The following is a 20,642-nucleotide window of genomic DNA, read 5'->3' as shown; positions in this document are numbered from 1 at the left end:
CCTCACAGGTACTGCATTTAGCATACAAAATGTACTCAAATCATAACATGGCAAACTGCAGCCCAACAGGCAACAACAGCTGTCAGTGTGTCAGTGTGCTGACTTGACTATGACTTGCCCCAAACTGCATGTGATTATCATAAAGTGGTCATGTCTGTAAAGGGGAGACTCGTGGGTACCCATAGAACCCATTTACATTCACATATCTTAAGGTCAGAGGTCAAGGGACCCCTTTGAAAATGGCCATACCAGTTTTTCCTCGTCAAAATTTAGCATAAATTCGCAGTGTTATTTAGCCTCCTCTGTGCCAAGCTAGTATGACATGGTTGGTACCAATGGATTCCTTAGTTTTATTTTCATATGATATGGTATCTTCACTCTAGATTTAAAACGGAGCCAGTTACAACCTCCAAAAGATTGATTGCGTTAAAGAAATTAGTGGCGTTAAAACAAATTTGTGTTAACGCGTTATTGTCGCGTTAACTATGACAGCCTTAAAATTTAATCAAAATTATTAATGTATTAATATCTACATTACGTTAATGTTGCAGCTGGTAGAGGTGGGGCTTATTTTCCATTATATATACAGTACTTACAGTATTTGAGTAAATGTAGTTGCTTTCCACCACTGGCCTGCATCAGTTTTTAATTAGCTCTCCTGTTTGCTACCAAAGCCTTTGAATCTGTGGTCACAAATGAATGAAACTAGTGTGAAAACACACAAACAACTTTTTATTCAGGTGTTGAATCCAAAAAAACAACCTGTAACTGTGAATTATATCACCCAAAAGACTTCTTTATCACACGTTTGGAGACAAAGTTGGCTCCAAATCATGTACAAAAGAATGAAAGGACACAAATGTCTATGAAAACATTCATATTTATGAATTAAATTGTCTACGTTGACCTTAGTTCTCCGCCGAGGTTTAACTCGACCAATGAGATTATTTCTGTCTCCATTTTTTCAGGCTCGGAGAAATGAGTCTCTCCAAATAAAATCCTGTCTGCGAGGTTAACATGACATCAGGACATCAGCATGAACAAGCACAGAAACCTTATAATAGAAAGACATTATAATAGCCAGACAGATATTGGGTTTCCTATAAGCAATGAAATTGTAAATTGAAAAGTTGTATGTTGTATTGATATTTATTTGCCATCTTAATATTTGCCAGGTATCTTCTTTTTTCTGTACTTTTCTTAATTATTAAAGAGTTTTCTCTGCTATATTTAGTGGTTTTCAAGCACATTCAATCAAACTGCATCTTTATTGTCGTGTTATTCTCCCCCCCCCCCCGGTGAAAATAATAGCTCAGCTTACAACCAAAGTTAGTATCCTTTTTTCTGAATTTGAAGGTGGAGCTTTTATTTTTTAATTGATCATCACTATTCCTACTCTGTTTATTCTTTATCTCACTTCTTTGGAGATGATCATTGCAGCTCCCATAAAGCTTCTCCGCAGTGAAGCTCGATTCCTTAAGGTTGCGGTTTATTGACAAGTCTTCCCACATCTCTTAATTGCATTTATCACATCATTTATTCACACGGTTACAATGCTTAATTGGACATCAGACTTTTTTTTCCTCTGTGTTGCGGTAATTCTCATCCATCTGCTGAATTATTGAGCAGAGTAGCGCTCATTAAGCACAAGGATGACTAAATAATTCAACCGATGCTGCCTGTGTGTGAGCACATTGTGGATTTAACTATAGATGATATCTTATTGAGCTCTCTGTCTCTGTGTCTCTCTCTCTCTCTCTCTCTCCCTGTCTCTCCCCAACTCTGTGAGCCACTGTGTTGTTATTATTGAGGTGGACGGGTCCCTCTGCTGGTTAGTTTAAGAACTGCTGCGATGTCTGAGCTGATGTTTTTCTTTCATCAGGATCGTCTGAAACGAGCTAATTCTGGGAATCCAGCACAGATGTCTGCACTGCAAAAGAAACAAATGACATTTTTTATTTACTTAAAAGTAGCAAAAAAGATTCAGGAATTTCTTTTTAAATGAGTGACAGTACATTGAAATAAATAATGAAGAATATGACAGAATCGAGCCCTAGAAAAGTGGTTCCCCCACCCCTACTTGTATCTAAGAAAAGCTGAGCCCACCCCCCATATTTTCGGACGTCATCGCCCTTAAAAGAATTACAAATCCTCAAACAAAATCCTCAATTGGAATAAGGTGAGTCTGTGTATTAAATGAGTTAGTCTTTCTTTATTAAATCAACTTTATTTAATGAATAGTACTCGTCAGTTTCGTCAACATAGATAAAGTGATGAGGTCTTGATGGATTTGCTAAGCGAATGCAAATACATAATGTGATCTTCTTTTTTTGTAAGGACTTAATTTACTACAATAGTGTTAGAGCCAAAATAGATTTTTTGTTATTGTTAGATTGCTGCCAAACCCCCCCATTAATACTCCCTTTGTGTGCTGCAAGCGGGGGGAGCAAATAGGTTTTTGACTGCAGTGAAGATGTTGTTTTTGAAAGGTTAACCACCAACAAATAAGGATTGAAGCAAAATATTTTGTTAGATAAAAACATGTTGTGAATTTTAAAAATGATGACATCTATCTTTTTTCAATAAATTTAGACTTTTGGACTTCACAACGCTCTGGGGTTATTGGAAATGTTTGGATCACACGAGTCGGAAACAATCCTACACAGCCACCACTGGAATCTGATTCTACACATAGTATAATACTATTAGTGTAGCCTGATCTTTATCTGCAACTGTGAACAAATACCGGGTTTAAACAGAATGTGGTCTCCTAAGTAGAAAAAAAAAATACTTTTTAAATAGTTTTATATACAGACTTTGTATAAATTATCCAGTAAGTGTGTTATTATGATTTTAGTTATACCTGTTCAAATCTAATTTTGACAACCTCAGAGCAGATAAATCCTGGCGAACCCTCTGTGATCTTTGGCGCCCCTCTAAGGGGGGCCCAGACCCCAGGTTGAGAACCACTGACCTAGACAATTCTTTAAAAGTAATGTTATGTGTTATAGATAAGAGCTAAATTAAAGGTGCTCTATATGATATCCAGAGCATTAATATAGCAGCAAACTATAACAATTTGCTATGCAAAAATATAGATATACAAAGATATATAAAGTATACCTGAGCAGAGAATAACGTCACTCTCCTTCTGTATGTGTTGTAATCAGAGCTCTTCTGTGCTTTGTTGACATAGCCGGGCCGGCCACACATGCTTTTAGTTCATGTTTTATGCATGTGAGCGTGCCCCACTGGGGCCCCGGCGCTCTGCACTGCACTGATACGGTTGTTACAGCTGATGACGCCACCCGACCCACCACGTTGTCGTGGAAGCGTAGCACCCACCCTCTGGTATAGTTGTCGGAACCTGGTCAAAGCTGGCCAAGGCTACGCTATGATTGGCCAGTCTGCGTTAAAGGGGCGGGACTTAGCGAAGGGTCAATTGCAAATCTCTTCCTTAAATGAGTTTTAAAGATAGGTGCTAAATTCGATATTCAGAGTATTTCTATTGCCTCCGCACGGTTTCATTCTTCATTCTTCTACTTCATTCTCTCCGGTCAGGTAGACATTACTCCTCTATATCTTTACATAGCAAATAGTTGTTTGCGGCAATATTAATGCTCTGGATATCATATAGAAAACCTTTATATGAGATTTTTCTTTTCTTCGTGAAAACAATCAGAGAGACTTTCCGCTGTCCAACCCATTTGTACTGCAGACAGAAGTTAAAAACAATTCTCATCATCTTTAGCACTTTATTAGCTCTCTGGGTCACCACAGTCACCTCTTTGTGACACCATCAGCCTCCACCCAACACCAGACACCAGCATCGCTCCCCCCTCCCTTCGCCCACCGAAAGGTCACACCCCCTCAGGAAACTGGCACTTAGCTCCTCATTAGTGGCCTGACAAACCACCATCTGACGTCAACTCCTTATGATGTCAGCATCACCTACCCTGTGCGGCACCTCGAGCGCGCTCACATGGAGGCCGGGGGTGGAGGTGGAAGTGGAGGTGGGGGGTTGGGGCAGCGGTGGGTAAGAGCGCCTCTAAGTGTAGACATTAGTATGGAAATGATCTGCAGCCAGGTCATGTTGTTGTTATTGTCACGATTCTGTTTCGTTCAGACGCATCACCGTGATGTCAGCCAATCACAGCTGTGATGTTGGGAGCTGTCTGTTTCCATGGTGACACTTTTGAGTGGTAATTGGGGGACACTTGAAGTTGCAACATTCAGATGCTTACAACTGCATAAATTCACGTTTTGCTTTGTATTTGCATGCAGTGAAGTACACAGTGCAATAAAAGCTTTTTATTGAGCAGTGAGAGCCGTGGCTTCTCCTGCCAATAACTGCTTTTAATGTTTACTTCAAAGGGTGTGTTAATGCTGGAGCTTGACATTTTGTTTTGTTTGTCTCCACAGTTATGTTTCGCCTCTACGACACGGATGGAAACGGCTCTTTGGACAGCTCGGTAAATATTTCTCCTCTTTAAGAACAACTTTCACCTGAAATTCATTGTCAAAATGGCAAAATTTAAACTGATAACACCCCCAAACATGTGTTTTTACTGTTAATATATTTAAAATGACAAAAGTCTTTTCTAATGAATTTTATTTTATTGTGTGTACTCGAGACAATTTGTCAGTTTTTAAAACATCTGTATTAAAATCAGAGAGAGAGACACAAAGCACAGTTAGGAGAGGATACATTCTCCTGTCTAACACCTAAAAAATATTCTCATTATCTGCTGATTATATTCTTGATTTATGAATTAATCGTTTGAATTATAAAATTCAGAAAACAGTGAAAAGTCCTATCAAAATTTTCCTTAAATCCTGAGGTAATCGCATCAGATATCTTGTTTTGACTGACCAACGGTCAAAACCCAAAACATTCAATATATTATCACAATGGAGGAGCTTTATTTATTTAGCCGACACCACCCCTCTTCGGAGGACTAAATTGATTGTGTTTTTTTTCTTTTTCAAATTAGTAACCAATGAGTGTAAAGAAAAATGATAATACAAACAATGATAATCGTAGTCGTAAGTATAACAATATTACTTTAAAAAAAAAAAAGAAAAAGAAGAAAGAAAGGGTGAATAAGACGACCACCTTGACAACATATAAACAAACAAACAGGCAACAGAAAAGCACTCAAGAGTAGACAATGACACATGTATGTAAGCAGACAAACAACAACAAAGGAAAATAAATAAAATTAAAATGATTTCAACGATGAATCGATCACCAAAATGGCAGATTATTATCCGGTCGATCGACTAATCGACTACTCGTTTCTTAACTCTATGTGTTTGTGTATGTGCATAAGCATGTTATATTTGTTTGATGCTGACAATATGACACTAATGAAAAAAGATGCATACAAATTAATAAACCTGAATGATAATAAGACGTGAGGACATGGGTAATAATTTAAGTACAATTTTGAGGTACTTTATTTGAGTGTTTCCATTTTATGTCACAGTATACTTCTGCTCAACTACAAATTAGAGGGAAATGTAGTTCTTTTTACTTCATTACATTTATTTCACAACTATAGTTACTATTTTTTAAGATCACATTTTATAGGTAAAACCACTGATCATTTATGAAATATACATATAGTAGTTATTGATTAAAATACTCAGTATATACAGTATATAAACATCAACATTAAAATGCTGCTCAGCAAAAAAAATATGTACAGTACGATAAACATAGCATTCGAATGGGGACATTTTGCGATTTACTCTTTGTACTGTATGTACTGTATGCAAGTACTTTAGGGGTAAATAAAACAAACATATAATCAGATTGCTCCCATTCTGTACATGTAATATCTCAACACATAGTACAATTATATGAATGGGTGGATGACAGAAAAGAAGAATTAAAGAGAAAAGTTGGGCGTTGGTATATTTATGAATGAAAGCGCACCAGTTCTTATGTGTTTATGTATAGGAAGTGCGTAGGTGGGAGTGGTGGGTTGGAATTACAGGGCAAGGGTGGAGTGGGTGGAGGGGTTTGTAATGTATCCCATTATTAGTATCCCATTATTGGCTGGGAGAGGGAGAGTAATGAAAAGAGGACAGAGGACAGAGAGCATACCAAAAAGAGAGCTATTAATTCAGTGTGTACTTCATATTTTAGAGAAATTAAAAGAATGGTTATTACTTTTTTTTGTTTTATTATGAACTCTTGATTTGCACTCAACATCTTAAAGAAGTCCAAAGTGCATCATAGTGATTCAGTATCCCACTAGATAATAATATCACCCCCCTCTGCTCTCCAGAAAAGCAACCATTGTAATTAAACCATCAGCCTCCGAGCTCTTCCCACGCTGCCTTTGTTTTTCTCTCTGCAACTCTTCTGTGCGGAAGACTGACATTCTCAACCTGCTATTACACGCTGTTTATCAGTCTATTCACGCCAAAGGCACTTAGCGACATCAACTTGTAAGGCTGCAATATACAGAAAGGTAAATACAGTATTTTTGTGCCTGTAATTGACTGTCTGTGGTCTCACCGCAGGAGCTGGAGCACATTATCTCCCAGATGATGCATGTAGCAGAGTACCTGGAGTGGGACGTGACTGAGCTGAAACCAGTAAGAGAGACATTTCACCCAGTTAACAGAAAGCAGTAATGGTGTTAATTTAATATACTGAGAAGGAAAGAGACTACTTAAGCTATCTGAGGGCTGTTTTTCTACAGCAATGACATTTTTGTGGCTGAACTTTGATCCTGAAAGAAATTTCTAATGGGCCTGAAAATTCAATATTACAATTAAGAGGGTACACTTATTATTTATACACTCATTGAATATATTTTTCAGGTTCCACTGATTTTTTTTTCTCAACCCCATGGAGAACCGAAATTTCTCAAATTTACAACTTCTATGAAAAACACGACTTCTTCTTCTCTTCTCTTTTGACTTATTGTTTTTTTTGGTAATAATGTAGATCCTCCAGGACATGATGCGGGAGATCGACTACGATCATGATGGCACCGTGTCACTGGAGGAGTGGATCCAGGGAGGCATGACCACCATCCCACTATTGGTCCTGCTGGGCCTGGAGACGGTGAGTCCACAGAGAGACCACTTCCATTTGCTGGGGACACCGGTCGCTTGCTAACGCTCCAAGAAAGAAAGTTTTAGAATGGAAATTTCAGAGAAAAACTAAGTACTCAAACTCAAACTTGTTTCCTGTGAGGATGGATGCTTATTTTGAAAAGCCTGTATGCGTGTAACGTCAGGAAATTGACACATGTTGCTGGAGGAATAACTTTTGTAAGATATCATACAAATTGTTGTATGGATACGTGCAAACATTAGCCTGAGATAAACAGCCAAGCAAACTCGTCACAAAGCCATTCACTCAGTTAAAAACTACAAAAAATGCGAAGGAATACATCTCAAAATAAGCACACCGTAGTGCATAAATTACAAGCAAACACATGATGATTGAAAACCTGCAGTTATCTGATTGCCTGCCTGTCTCCTGTTTGTCCTCCAAATTTGCCCATTACTTGTATGATCAATACATAAACACATGGATTTTCACAAAACATTGCTTAACAATGACAAATCAGACAACAAAAGAGTTATTAATGACCAATTTCATTATGTAGGCCCGGTGGCATGATTGCCATTTCAGCGATTTAAAACTTACCTGATGATGTCCCTGAACCATTTGGACAAATATCACAAGGGGAGAATGTGTGAATTCCACACTGTCCTGTATGAGGCACTTCACCCTGTGTTTTGAAACTGAGGGTAAAGTGTGGTGCTGCCGATAACGACGCTCTTTCAACCTGATTTGGTTAAATGTTACATTCTCTTCTGTACAAAGAAAAACGATTAATAACTTGACACTTATTGCTATTTTATAACTGATATTTAAGAGTGTTTCTACACAAATGAAGAAATCTTCTCGCATCATGCAAGTGTAAATTGACTATCAGTCTCTCCTCGGCTCTTTTTTCCTTTCTTCAATTCATTCCTGCAAAGATGATTATGCTAATCACTCTCAGGTCACAAGAGTACTTTTACATGTATTCTCTAATGGCTCACTGTAAATTACTGTGGTTCATAGTGTCAACTAAATTACTAGAATTTAAAAGAGAAATCTAAAATGTATTTTTTTTTTTATCTCTGGGGCCATGCTACTGTTGTTGATAATAAGAAAAATACTACAAGCAGGCAGTGGATATACACAAAATACATTCCTCATCATCACTAATACATTTTCTGCAATTCATAAATGATCTCGTAACACCTCACACACGCTCCCCAGCGGTTTCCTGAGAACATCCTTACACGTGTATATCCCCACTGCTGCTGTGTGATCCCCAAACTAATGAGAGCGCCATCAGTTCTGCCTTCAGTTCATCATGTTTCCACAAGATGGAACCATTTGATCAGCTTTAGCAGAAATCCCTGCCTAAGTGTCATTTTTTATGAATGAGTATTACTGCAAAGGGAAGACTGCGAAACGTGTCCTCTGTCTTTGCTGCGTTTGGAAAACACATCTTTGAGAACTAAAGTAAAACACAAATAAAAATATAACCACCAAATGAGTGAACCAGAATATAAAATTATGTAATGAAGTAGTTCAATCATTCAATCACTTAATCATTTGATGTGTTTCTGTTACTGCAGAATGTTAAAGATGACGGGCAGCACGTGTGGAGACTGAAGCACTTCAACAAGCCGGCCTACTGTAACCTGTGTCTCAACATGCTGATTGGACTGGGGAAGCAGGGACTCTGCTGCTCATGTGAGTAATTCACTTACCATTAAGGGTTCGACAGATACATTGATCTGCGCAGACAAGATACATCTACGACATACTGGGCTGGTATCGTCGGTTCATGTGTTGCAGTGACGATATTATGGATGTTACTCTGGGGTCAAATTTACATCAGAATATTGGCGTCTTTTTTTCCCTTGGCTTTTTAAAAAAAGACGTAATTAACCTGAGATTTAGCCAAGAGCTTCCAGTGTCAAATGATGGTTTAAAGGAAGAACCAACAGCAACTCCACCGTAGTCTAAAAAACATCATTCTATGTTTTTTTTTTTTTTTATTCTGAAAGTATAAAACCTGCTCGTGTTTCAGCCTCAATGGCTTTTTTTATTAAAGTGCACCCAACTGTACACCCTTCACAGACACCCATTTTGAATATTATCAGCTGATTAAATGGTCGTTATCAGTCGTTGTCATTACAATTCGAATGCGTCAGATGGGCCAAACTGCCCCCGCTACGTTGTAAAAGTGAAGCGAAACTTAAAAACACCTTGTTCTACAGCGTTGCCAGATGGGAAATGTTAAACTAGAGGTTTAAAATTATCGTATTTTGAGGAAAATTATCCTCAACCCGAGTCATAACCACAAGAACGAATAGGCGTAAATGTGTAATTTTACTAAACAGGTATTTAAACGACTTTTTGACAGCTTACAAATCTACTCATATCGTTTTTTTTGTTGTTGTTTTTTAAAGCAAGCTGACGTAGTTATGATGTTTGGAAGTGGGTATGTGTCCATCTGACATTTTTTGTAATAGCCTACTGTTTAATTACAAGACAGTGTAACTGGAAGCCTGTTCATATTCTGCATAAAAATAGTTAAGGCCATAAGCTAAGCTAATTAAATAAATAATTGGGCTTATTAGTGCATTCAAAGCATATATCTCGTGTAAACTCTCTTCAAATGAGCGTCGAGCAGCCGCGTGAGTCCTGTTAATCAACAGCAAAGTCTACACCAAGGATGATTGGCTGGAAAGAGGTCACTTGAGAAGAGATGCATAAACACAGATGTAGGATTCATCTGGAAATGAATTAAAAACAGACAGCACGGACTAAAACTAACTACGAATTGTAAGTGTCACAAAATGGTCAAATTATCACACATTATGAAACTTTTGATCGTACATCGCACAGAGGGCATAATTATTGTGCAAATACGATTTTTATACATCTGGCAACATTGGCGCTCTAACACGTTGGAAAACTGAATGAAATTTTACATTTTGAATAGGGCTGTCAAAGTTAACACGATAATAACGTGTTAATGTTTGTTTTAACGCCACTAATTTCTTTTAATGCTTTAACGCAATTATGATTTTTAGGTTGTGGCGGGCTCACTTTTTAAGCTAGAGTAATGATATTAATAACCATGTCATACTAGCTTGTCACCAAGGAGGCTAAATAATGCTTTAACTTATGCTACATTTTGGTGAGGAAAAACTGGCATAGCCATTTTCAAAGGGGTCCTTTGACCTCTGACCTCAAGATATATGAATGTAAATGGGTTCTATGGGTACCCACGAGTCTCCCCTTTACAGACATGCCCACTTTATGATAATCACATGCAGTTTGGGGCAAGTGATAGTCAAGTCAGCACACTGACAGCTGTTGTTGCCTGTTGGGCTGCAGTTTGCCATGTTATGATTTGAGCATATTTTTTATGCTAAATGCAGTACCTGTGAGGGTTTCTGGACAATATTTGTCATTGTTTTGTGTTGTTAATTGATTTCGAAAAATAAATATATACGTACATTTGCATAAAGCAAGCATATTTGCCCACGCCCATGTTGATAAGAGTATTGAATACTTGACAAATCTTACTTTAAGGTACATTTTGAACAGATAAAAAATGTGCGATAACTATGGACAATCATGCGATTAATCGTGATTGAATATTTGAATCGATTGAAAGCCGTAGTTTTGAACACAAACAAAACAGCTACATTAGATTTAGGCAACAAAACCACTTAGTTAATATTAGGAAAAAGGCTTAAGGCTTAAAATAACTAGAAAGTGAAACTTAATTTTATGAACACTAAGAAAAAAACATGTTGTTGGTTTCACACGGGATGTGAATCCCTCAACATGACTTCCGCCTCTGCTCCTGTCCTAATTACTACAGTCGCTAGAGAGCGGTGTTGTCTTCTTTTATTTCTTCTTTCAGTGATCGACCATTTGAAACGATGATAAAACCTACTAGTGGGTGTAGCAGGCTTCGTCTGAACCACATCTATGAGACTGACAGCCACTGATAAGGCCCATTTAATGGGCTGATAACATCCGATCCGGGTGTCACAGAAGCGTTTTTTCACAAAATATTGGCAACACCTTCAGTACAGCTTTCAGCAGCACATTACTCAAACCCCAGCATATATCTTATAACTGCATGAAAAGTCTGTTTTTTTGTGTCCTCTGTGTTCCATCTTTTCCTATTTGAAAGTCTTCAATTGCATTCTTTCTTCTTCTTCTTCCCCAGTCTGCAAGTACACCGTCCACGAGCGCTGCGTGGCTCGCGCTCCGCCGTCTTGCATCAAAACCTATGTCAAGTCCAAGAAAAACACAGAGGTGCGTCCAATTGGAGTGTTTACCAGTCGGCACGCTTGGATCAGCGATGCTCCATGGGGCTTAGGATGAGGGCTCCTCTTCTTCTAATGGAATTAAAACAACTCAATCTGCTACTAAGCATTGCTAATTACCAGGACAAGCCTGGTTTAAAGACACAGACGGCATCATTTGTTTGGCCTTTCTACCTCTCTTATGCTGTGCTTTTTTCTCTCTCTCTCTCTCTCTCCTTCTTGCTTGTTTTCTTTCCGTCTTGCTTTCTTTGATTGTTGTGTCACTTGTGCCTTTGTATATATCTTGTTTTTCTGCACCATGTTTCTTTTCTCACTTCTTCCCCTCCCTGTATGCTGTCTCTCCCTCTCTCTGCAGGTAATGCATCATTTCTGGGTGGAAGGGAACTGCCCCACCAAGTGTGACAAGTGTCACAAAACCGTTAAGTGTTACCAGGGCCTGACTGGGCTCCACTGTGTGTGGTGTCAAATCACGGTAAGCCGCCACCCGAGGAGAAGCAGCCACCTCCTCATTATATTCCCACTGCTTCTTGTTTTTTAGGGTTTGGTTTTAGCACCTCGGATACCTCACAAGTCATCCCACCAATTTACACCCTGAAAACACTTGTTTGTGGTTGCAAGTTAATAGAAAATCAAACACAAGCAAAGACACATGTAATGCAAATAAATCCTGAGCATAGTACCTGAAAATGTACACTTCAACGTGTGCCGTTACTGACACACGTTTGCTGTTAATAACGGATGCCACCTCCTCCAGCTCCATAACAAGTGTGCCTCCCACGTGAAACCTGAGTGTGACTGCGGACCCCTGAAGGATCACATCCTGCCCCCCAGCTCCATCTGCCCCGTCGTCCTGGTAAGACTTCACTCCTCGCTGGTCAGCAGTCCCGTGGCTGAGTGAGGCTAACCTTGTTTGACACTGTGTTACTGAGAATGCAGTCATCAGCCTGTGTTCTCATACTGAGCTCTCAAATGGCAAAGCTTTATTTTTTTTCTACTAGATTATTTCCAAAATGGTACAAGTCTTTTTCAAAAGACTGCACCAAAAACTGTTAATTAAGTATCTCTAAAACACAGATTATCCATGTTGTGTAATTTTTTCGACCGCATGGATAAGAGTTGCCTGATGTCGTATAGATCAGGGAAAAGTTTCTTTACATTTTTTTAAACTGACATGACCCAAAAGTGTTTTTTTTCCAAAGTGCATGTTACAACCAGGGCCATAGCAGAAGTCTGTAATTTGTATTCATTATTTAGATTTGTTGTATTTCATTTATTGGATTATAGCAGGTCAATTATATTTTCTGCAAGTTTTATTTAAACGGAGCAGAAAATCCTCTTAGTTAAACCCACCGTCTCTGAACTTTGTCTCTATTTTCCTTTTTTGTTTTACTATTTTCCTTTATGTTATTTCCAGGTAACTTTCTGGATTCATTAATTCTTAGGAAATTACAGCCCCATAAAACAAAGTGCTTTATTTTCTAACATGATGGTCTAAATGCTGTTTCAAAGCCTTCCTCACGCTGCCAGGAATGAAATTCGGTTGGAAAGATACTAAATCATTTATTTATTATTTATTTATTTGTTCATTTTTGTTCAGCTGAAAGTCATCAGAAAAAAATACCAGCGCCATGACCTCAATGTCCTTAACGGTAGCCACAGCCCTGGTTACAACAATAAATACAATACAAACAACAACAACAGGCTTAGACACGTTACAAAAATAAGTAATATACAGTTAAATTAATATACACATAGTTGAGTTTTCAGAATAAGCCAAATGAAGTAAAAGTAGGAAAAATCTTTATTTAAAGTAGCATAACTTCCTTTAAATTTCTCTTAGAAATCACAAGAGTGGAAATCACATTTTGGGATCCTCTAACATCCTCGTTGTTTGACCTTTGACCCAAGGAAAGACAGTCGACGCTGAGGAAAGACTCAAGGTGCAGCCAGTCGAGCAGGGGGAAGATGCAGAGAGCCAACTCGGTCACAGTGGACGGCCAAGGACTGCAGGTGAGTCTTTTTTTATTCTCCTGCTTTATTTGCACTGTTCTTACAGTATAGATTCACCATATCTGTCCCATACTGTATTGCTCCAATGTAACACACAGAGATCACTTAAATTCATCCAACCAATATTAATCTAAATATGTTCTCAGTGATAATAAGGTGATATTGTGGTGGGGGAAAGAATTGGCAGAACTGGCAAGAAACACCTTTTACCATTTCCAGAACCTTTAGATGTGAAAAAAGAATGTAGGCAAATTTTTTTCAAGATCAATATATAGAGCCTGGACATATTTTCACCAGGCTGCGTCTCTTGTTTCTTATACTTTTATTAGTCACAACTTCCGTAGTAAGCCATAATAAGTAAGTAAGTAAACTTAAAACCGGAGTAATGAGATGCTTCACGGGTGCACAGAAGGTACCATAGAATACAACAATAATCTTAGGAACTGAAAAATAAAAGAAAATATAAAGAGACCAGAGAAAAAATGATAAAAAGGTTATAAAAATGCCCGTCTACTGTGTACAGGTGGGGTTTTAAAAGGTTTTTAAAATGTGGCACTGACTCAGCTGATCTGATACAGAGGAGGAGTAAAAACATGATCCACCTTTTTGTCTTCAGCCTGAACTTTTAATAGTATGTGATTGTCAGATCTGAGGCGTCTTGGTGCAGAATAGAGGGTGTGTAAAGCGGAGCCAGAGCAGGTAGTGGTTTAAAGTGATTAACAGAATCCTACAATTTGAAATCTAAAACGAACAGGGAGGACTGGAGAGATTTGTTAGAGGCTTTGTTGCTGCATTCTGCACCAACCAGCAGCCTTAACATTTATTTTAAGAGAGTATTCATGCGTCAGACCTTTGTTTTGAAATGAACCTCTGCAGTTGGTCTTGGGATATATGATGGGACTGCTGGTAATGAGTATTATAGAGCAGAGCCCAGTCCGCCCCGATCCGCTCTAATATCTGTCAGCCAGCACGCTGGCGATGGAAACCTGCCGCTGTCTGTGGCGACTGCTCGTCTGCGCGTGGCTGGGAGAGAAATATGATGAATCATATCCCAGGCACATCCATCTATGCCTCTCGCCGGCTAACCAGCATAATAATCAAGATTATTATTTATAATTACAGGAAGTAATGGATCACTCTGGACAGGACAGGGAGCTCATTAATTCACCCTTGGCCTGCTGGGATAGCAGACAGGGGGAGTTAAGCGCTTCATCTGTGTCAGGGAGAGCACGGGGCGAGTTGTCGCGCGGAGGGCGATTCAAACGGGGGGCTGCTGGATTAGAGCTTGTTTGTGTGGCGCTTTGTGAGTTCGGCCTACGGCACTGCAGGTTCTGTCTGTCCACGGTTTCACCGCCGCTCAGAGAAAATCCTTTCCCCACGTCACACGAGACAAACTGCCCTGCCAATTAGGAAGCGGTGACAAATAACTATTACGACTGAATTGTGAATCATGATTTATCAGGTTGAGAGTATTGATTGGCTGAGAGATAGATGGGTTGTTTTATTGTATATCCATGGCTGTCTGCTTACTGAAACCTGGCCTGCATCTAACATCATTTGCCACCATAACTTCTAAGAGAAACCTTAATATCTGCTACATTTTGGGGTAAAACTGGATCAAAATTGTGATATTATTTAGTTAGCGTTTTATAGTTTGCTTATTGTCAACAAATCCCATGAAATAACTAAAACCAACAATGAATTGATGTTGCAAAAAGTACTGTCTTTGTATCCAAAACCTGATATATCTTCTTCCTCTGTGCCATAGAGCAGCGTTTTCCCAAATTGTTTTCGGGGAACCCACTTTTTTGAAAAAGGCAAACTATCGCCACCCAATTCCCAATAGACCTTATCTATAAATCGCAAGAAGAGCAAATCTGTACGTAAATACACGTTCTTTACCAATTTTAGATCTGAAATAGGTAAATCAGCCATTTAGAAGAGAGATACGTTTGATAAATCACAACTTTGTTTTATGCATGACAGTATGTACGCCAGCCTTTCATATTAGATTATAAGTAGGCTACAATTATCAGAATACAGAAATTCAGGCTCCCTCATGTGGCCCAAAGGTGTACTGCAGATAGAATCTCAAAAGACGATGGAAGAAATTTTGCAAATTTATTTGGTGACCCTAATAAAATCTCCTGCGACCCACCGGTGGGTCCCGACCCAGTCTTTGGGAACGTCTGCTTTAGAGCTACATTGTTGACCAAAAACTATTAAAAACATATCATTGAGCCACCCGAGGCACTCAATGACATGTTCCTTCATTATTATGAACACGCGCACTGTAGTTTATTTTGACACATCCCCACATACACCGTCCTGCTGCTGCAAATACTCACTAGAGCACTTAATGTGTATTAATCCGCCGCTGAAAATAGTCCCTCCACAAATGCACTAGTAAATCTTGTTTGAGTAACGTTTGATAAAAAATACAGTGCCCAGCTTTTTTAGGAAATTACTGAACCTTTTAATTAATAATAAAACTACCTATTTGTGAGCTGTTTATGTGTCTTCAGTAAGAATGACTGGGCTTCGGCCTGAGTGCCACAGACAGGGTAGGGAAGTCAGAAAGTATTGACATACGGACTAACACATTGTTGGTTTTTGGTCTTTTCATTGGATCTTTTACTACATCAGCTGATAAAAAAAAGAACATTTATGTGATTTATTTTCTGAAATTTTCCTGTAGAAATACATTTTTTTAGGGACTTTATCACTGTTCTCCTTTTATAATTAGATATTATAATTAACACAAGATTAGATTTGGACTCAGGCGAAGAATTGGCGAGCGCCCACATTTTTGCCGTACCCAGGTACCACTTGTGCATCTCTGCAGTGAAACAGGAAAACTATGAAATGAATCAGATGACTGGCATTGCTTGGAAGTGCCGTATATACTCAATAAAACGTCTGAGGGATATGGCTTGAAAGTGAATTCCTGTGAAGCATCCTGCAGTCTCCAAACACCAACGGTTTGTTTTGACATCTCCCATTCAGATCACAACAATAGAGGGCACTCATCCTCTGCTAGTGTTTGTCAATCCGAAGAGCGGGGGGAAGCAGGGAGAGAGGTAAGTACACAATCTGTCTCAACATGCTACAAGAGGCCTCTGAAGCGCCGCTCCTCAGCCGCAGAGGGAAGGCGGCAGCATGGCCTCTGGCTGCCAAGTGCTTTAGGCTTACTTAGTCAAATAAAAACACAATAATATTAACCTAAAGCGCCGACCACCTTCGCCGTCAGCTCATACCTCCCCCCCTCTCCTCTCCACAGACGCCCTCCTCACTGTCACGTCCCTGGCTGGTCCCCCTTCTTTAACCCAGGGCTAATTGGGTTATTACTGAAACATATTCATTCACTCCTTATTACGCCGGCCCTCATTTGTTTAAATTATGAGATCAAAATATGACTTCAGCCAGTTGATATAATGAAATTGAAATTAAAATGAATTAGTCTTTCTAATGGTTTCTCCTCAAGGGTATGTCTTTGGGTATGTCCCACCCCGCTGCCCAGTCCACTGCCTTGTCACGCTCTGATTGGATGCCGGTCTGCGTCGGCGCTTACTGGACAAAATCTGACATTTAAATCCACTTTTTTTAGGCGTAATCTGTGACATTTGAGTTGAATGTTTGCATTGTGAGTTCCTGTTTGTTGTCTTGATGTTTTCTGATCTCTCTCTCTCTCTCTACATATTCACTCCTGTAGGATCTACAGAAAGTTCCAGTATCTTCTGAACCCGAGACAAGTGTACAACCTGGCCAAGAATGGACCCATGCCAGGGTACGTAATGTGTGTTCAAACAGGGAAAGATCACTCATTTTACAAGCCTGTCTTATAACAATAGTCAGGTGCACATATACATTAAAACAGTTTTTGTTTTCTGTAATCATCCTTCCTGTTCATACTGGTCAAAAAGCAGTGTTGGAAGAAATACTTGAAAGTAGCAATACCGCTTTGTAAAAATACTCCGTTACAAGTAAAAGTTTTACATTAAAGTTTTCACTTCAGTAAAAGTATTAACAGCAAAATGTACTTTAAAGTATAAAGGAAAAGTAATTTTTGGGCAGAATGTTCCCTTTCAGAGAGCTATATTATTATATATCATATCGGCAGTAGGCGATATGTTAATTTTTAACAGGGGGAACGTGGACGTCCACCCGCGACTAGCGAACCGCCCCATGAACCACTCCGTCTGCTACTTCAGCACCGTGGACAGCGCCATGAATTTATCAACACACAGTATAGTTCGAATAGAATATTTTTTTTCTAAATACAGCATGTTTAAAATTTGTAAAACTAATACTTCTAAAATACATTATGGCATTTTCTATAACTGATTTAATTTATTTTTAAATGTAAAAAATGCACTCCAAAAAAACATTTTGTATGTTGCAATTTTTTTTTGGTGTCAAGATGAAAAATATTGTTTAAAAATTCTAAATTAATCTTAAAATATTAATATTTTGACACAGAATACAATCCTACTAACATCAAGTTGCATTTTTAAATACTTAATTACGACAATTGTTGTAAACATCAAAATAGAAAAGAAGGAAAGAGAGACAAATCATACAGTATCTGCTAATGATCTTCTGTTTACAAACAGGCTGTTGTTGCTCACATATAATAACCCCCATCACATGCAAGAGAGGCCTTTTGATATTAGGCCCTTCACTCGCTTCCCTCATGCAGCACAGACACAAATGAGGTGAGTTCACACATAACGAATCCTGGAGACGATGGTATCATGCTGTAGCCTCAGACGAGCGGCGGCTCCATATGCATAAGCCTGTATGTGAACGGAGAGCCGGCGACACAGATGACTGACGGATGGAGAGGGGTGACACACTCACCATACCACATGTGATCACGCATACAGACGAGGAGCTCTCTGCAGGCTGTAGGTGCAGGCGGCATCGGGTTTCTTATGGTTCACATCTGTGATTAACAAAATGAATGGATCATTTACATGCATAAGGCTCCTTCGCCACTTTGGTGCTACATAACATACAGGAATGCCTCTCCGCCGTGCCGCCACCTTGTTTGGCTTTGATTAGATCTGAAAACAGACTCTTTGTGGCTTATAAAAAATAAATACACAGCGGCACACGCAGGGTGCAAAAAACCTCCACGAGGTTTCCGACTGTCTGTGCGAGAAGCTGGCACAGCTCTCAACGCCACAGATTGTGCCAACGCAGCTCCCAAGTTTTTTGGGGGCTGACCTTGCGTCCACTGTTTTTGTCTCTCGTCTCTTGATGTCCCTGCACGTGGCCTGAAACATGGCCTGCATCCCTTTCTGGAGCTGAACCCAGAGCTGCTCCTCAGAGCTGACAGCATCCCAAATGACCTTGCCCCGCTGTAACCTCGTTAATATTCAGTCAGGTGTACGCACCGCCGCACACATTAGAGAGGTGAGCGGTCACCGTTGGACACTGCAGGCCGAAGCAGCCGCACACGCTGCTGTCAATTAGCTGCCTCGCTAATGCAATCACAGCAAATTAAGTGTTTGTTTCTTGGTATTTAAATATCCCCAAAGTTGCCTTTCATGTTCGCGGCCGTCTGTTTTGCGTCTAATATGGTTTGTGGTCCCAGTTGGAGAGTAATTGAGCGAATCATTTACCCGCCATACGAGGCTCGGAGGCTGGCTCATTCAGTTAGGGCTTTGTTATTGTGAAGGAACGGAAGAAGTTGGACTGAACATTGCCTGTCATGATCCAATTAGCCCTCCAACAGGCAGGCTAGCTCGCCGAATGAATAATTGTCAATGCGACATGTGTTATTTTGTGGGATTAGAGGGGGTTTGCAGTGAAGCAGCGGGCTCAAAGATATGATCTGTTATGTGAACACTTAACACTTGCTTTTATTGTCAGGAGAAAAGCTGATATGTCTTTAATACTGTAAACCTTAATTTCCTCTTTGAACACCAGAATTATTTTTAGAGCAGGAATAAAAGAAGGACTCATTCCTTGTCATGAAATGACATATATGACATGAGAGAGTATAACAAGTACAATAATTTGAAAAGGAAGCGGGAACACTTAAGAATGATAGTAATGCAGCACAGAATTTATTCCATAAAGTGACACTTCTGCAACAACGTGCCTTCTTCAGAGATTAAAAGAGTAATTTTAACTTTTTTATTACTTTCAGAGCAGCCAGATTTACAAAATAAAATCTAATGGAATGAAGATATATAGTACGTTGAATAAAAATATAAATAATTCATATAATTATACAAAATTAGTGCCCTAATGTTTGATTTGACGTAGATGATCCTGGGGGGCACTTTAACAGCTCAAAAACATCCTTAGATTTTGTTTTATCAGCTTGATACTTTATGACTTTTCCTTATTTTATGGATATTGCTTATAAACAGACATGGACTCCACTACTCCTCTGAAGGTCTGCTGTGGTATCTGGCACCAAGCCGTCAGTAGCAGATCCTTCAAGTCCTATAAGTTGCGAGGTGGGGCCTCCGTGGATCGGACTTGTTTGTCCATTACATCCCACAGATGCTCGATTGGATTGAGATCTGGAGAATTTGGAGGCCAAGTCAACACCTCGAACTCGTTGCCATCCACATGATGTAAAAGAAAAGGTGATTCACCTTCTTCCATTGCTCCGTGGTCCAGTTCTGATGCTCACGTGCCCATTGTAGGCGCTTTTGGTGGTGGTCAGCATGGGCACCCTGACCGGTCTGCGGCTACGCAGCCCCATACGCAACAAACTGCGATGCAATGTGTGTTCTGACACCTTTCTATCAGAACCAGCATTAACTTTTTCAGCAATTCGAGCTACAGTAGCTCTTCTATTGGATCGGACAACACGGGCCAGCCTTCACTCCCTTGCTTTTCCTTCCTTGGACCACTTTTGATAGGTCCTGACCACTGCAGACCGGGACCATCCCACAAGAGCTGTCTAGCCATCACAATTTGGCCCTTGTCAAAGTCACTCACATCCTTACATTTTTTTCTGCTTCCAACACATCAACTTCAAGGACAAAATGTTCACTTGCTGCCTGATATATCCCACCCACTGCCAGGTGTCATTGTAACGAGATAATCAATGTTATTCACTTAACCTGTCAGCGGTCATAATGTTATGGCTGATCAGTGTATATTTGTTCATGCGTGACCCATACAACATATAAATAATAAGATATTTCCTTATTTGGTGTAATAACAATTAGGGGTGTAAGAAAATATCGATACACTTGAGTATTGCAATATTATGTTTTGTG

General features: G+C 39.4%; 1 protein-coding gene across 9 annotated transcripts in view; it reads left to right on the top strand.

Moving 5' to 3' along the window:
- dgkb (diacylglycerol kinase, beta) overlaps positions 1–20,642 on the top strand; it is a 95,767-nt gene that overhangs the window by 35,243 nt on the left and 39,882 nt on the right. For all 9 annotated transcript variants that reach the window (XM_037784928.1, XM_037784934.1, XM_037784931.1 and 6 more), the window contains 10 exons: positions 4,423–4,472; positions 6,535–6,609; positions 6,965–7,084; positions 8,665–8,782; positions 11,286–11,374; positions 11,741–11,857; positions 12,140–12,238; positions 13,294–13,395; positions 16,402–16,475; positions 17,108–17,182. In XM_037784928.1, the coding sequence (XP_037640856.1) occupies positions 4,423–4,472; positions 6,535–6,609; positions 6,965–7,084; positions 8,665–8,782; positions 11,286–11,374; positions 11,741–11,857; positions 12,140–12,238; positions 13,294–13,395; positions 16,402–16,475; positions 17,108–17,182 (919 nt within the window). The remainder of the gene's footprint in view (positions 1–4,422; positions 4,473–6,534; positions 6,610–6,964; positions 7,085–8,664; positions 8,783–11,285; positions 11,375–11,740; positions 11,858–12,139; positions 12,239–13,293; positions 13,396–16,401; positions 16,476–17,107; positions 17,183–20,642) is intronic.

The sequence above is a fragment of the Sebastes umbrosus genome, chromosome 11 (assembly GCF_015220745.1).
Source record: "Sebastes umbrosus isolate fSebUmb1 chromosome 11, fSebUmb1.pri, whole genome shotgun sequence".
NCBI classification, from domain to species: Eukaryota; Metazoa; Chordata; class Actinopteri; order Perciformes; family Sebastidae; genus Sebastes; species Sebastes umbrosus.
This window is presented reverse-complemented; position numbering and strand designations above follow the sequence as displayed.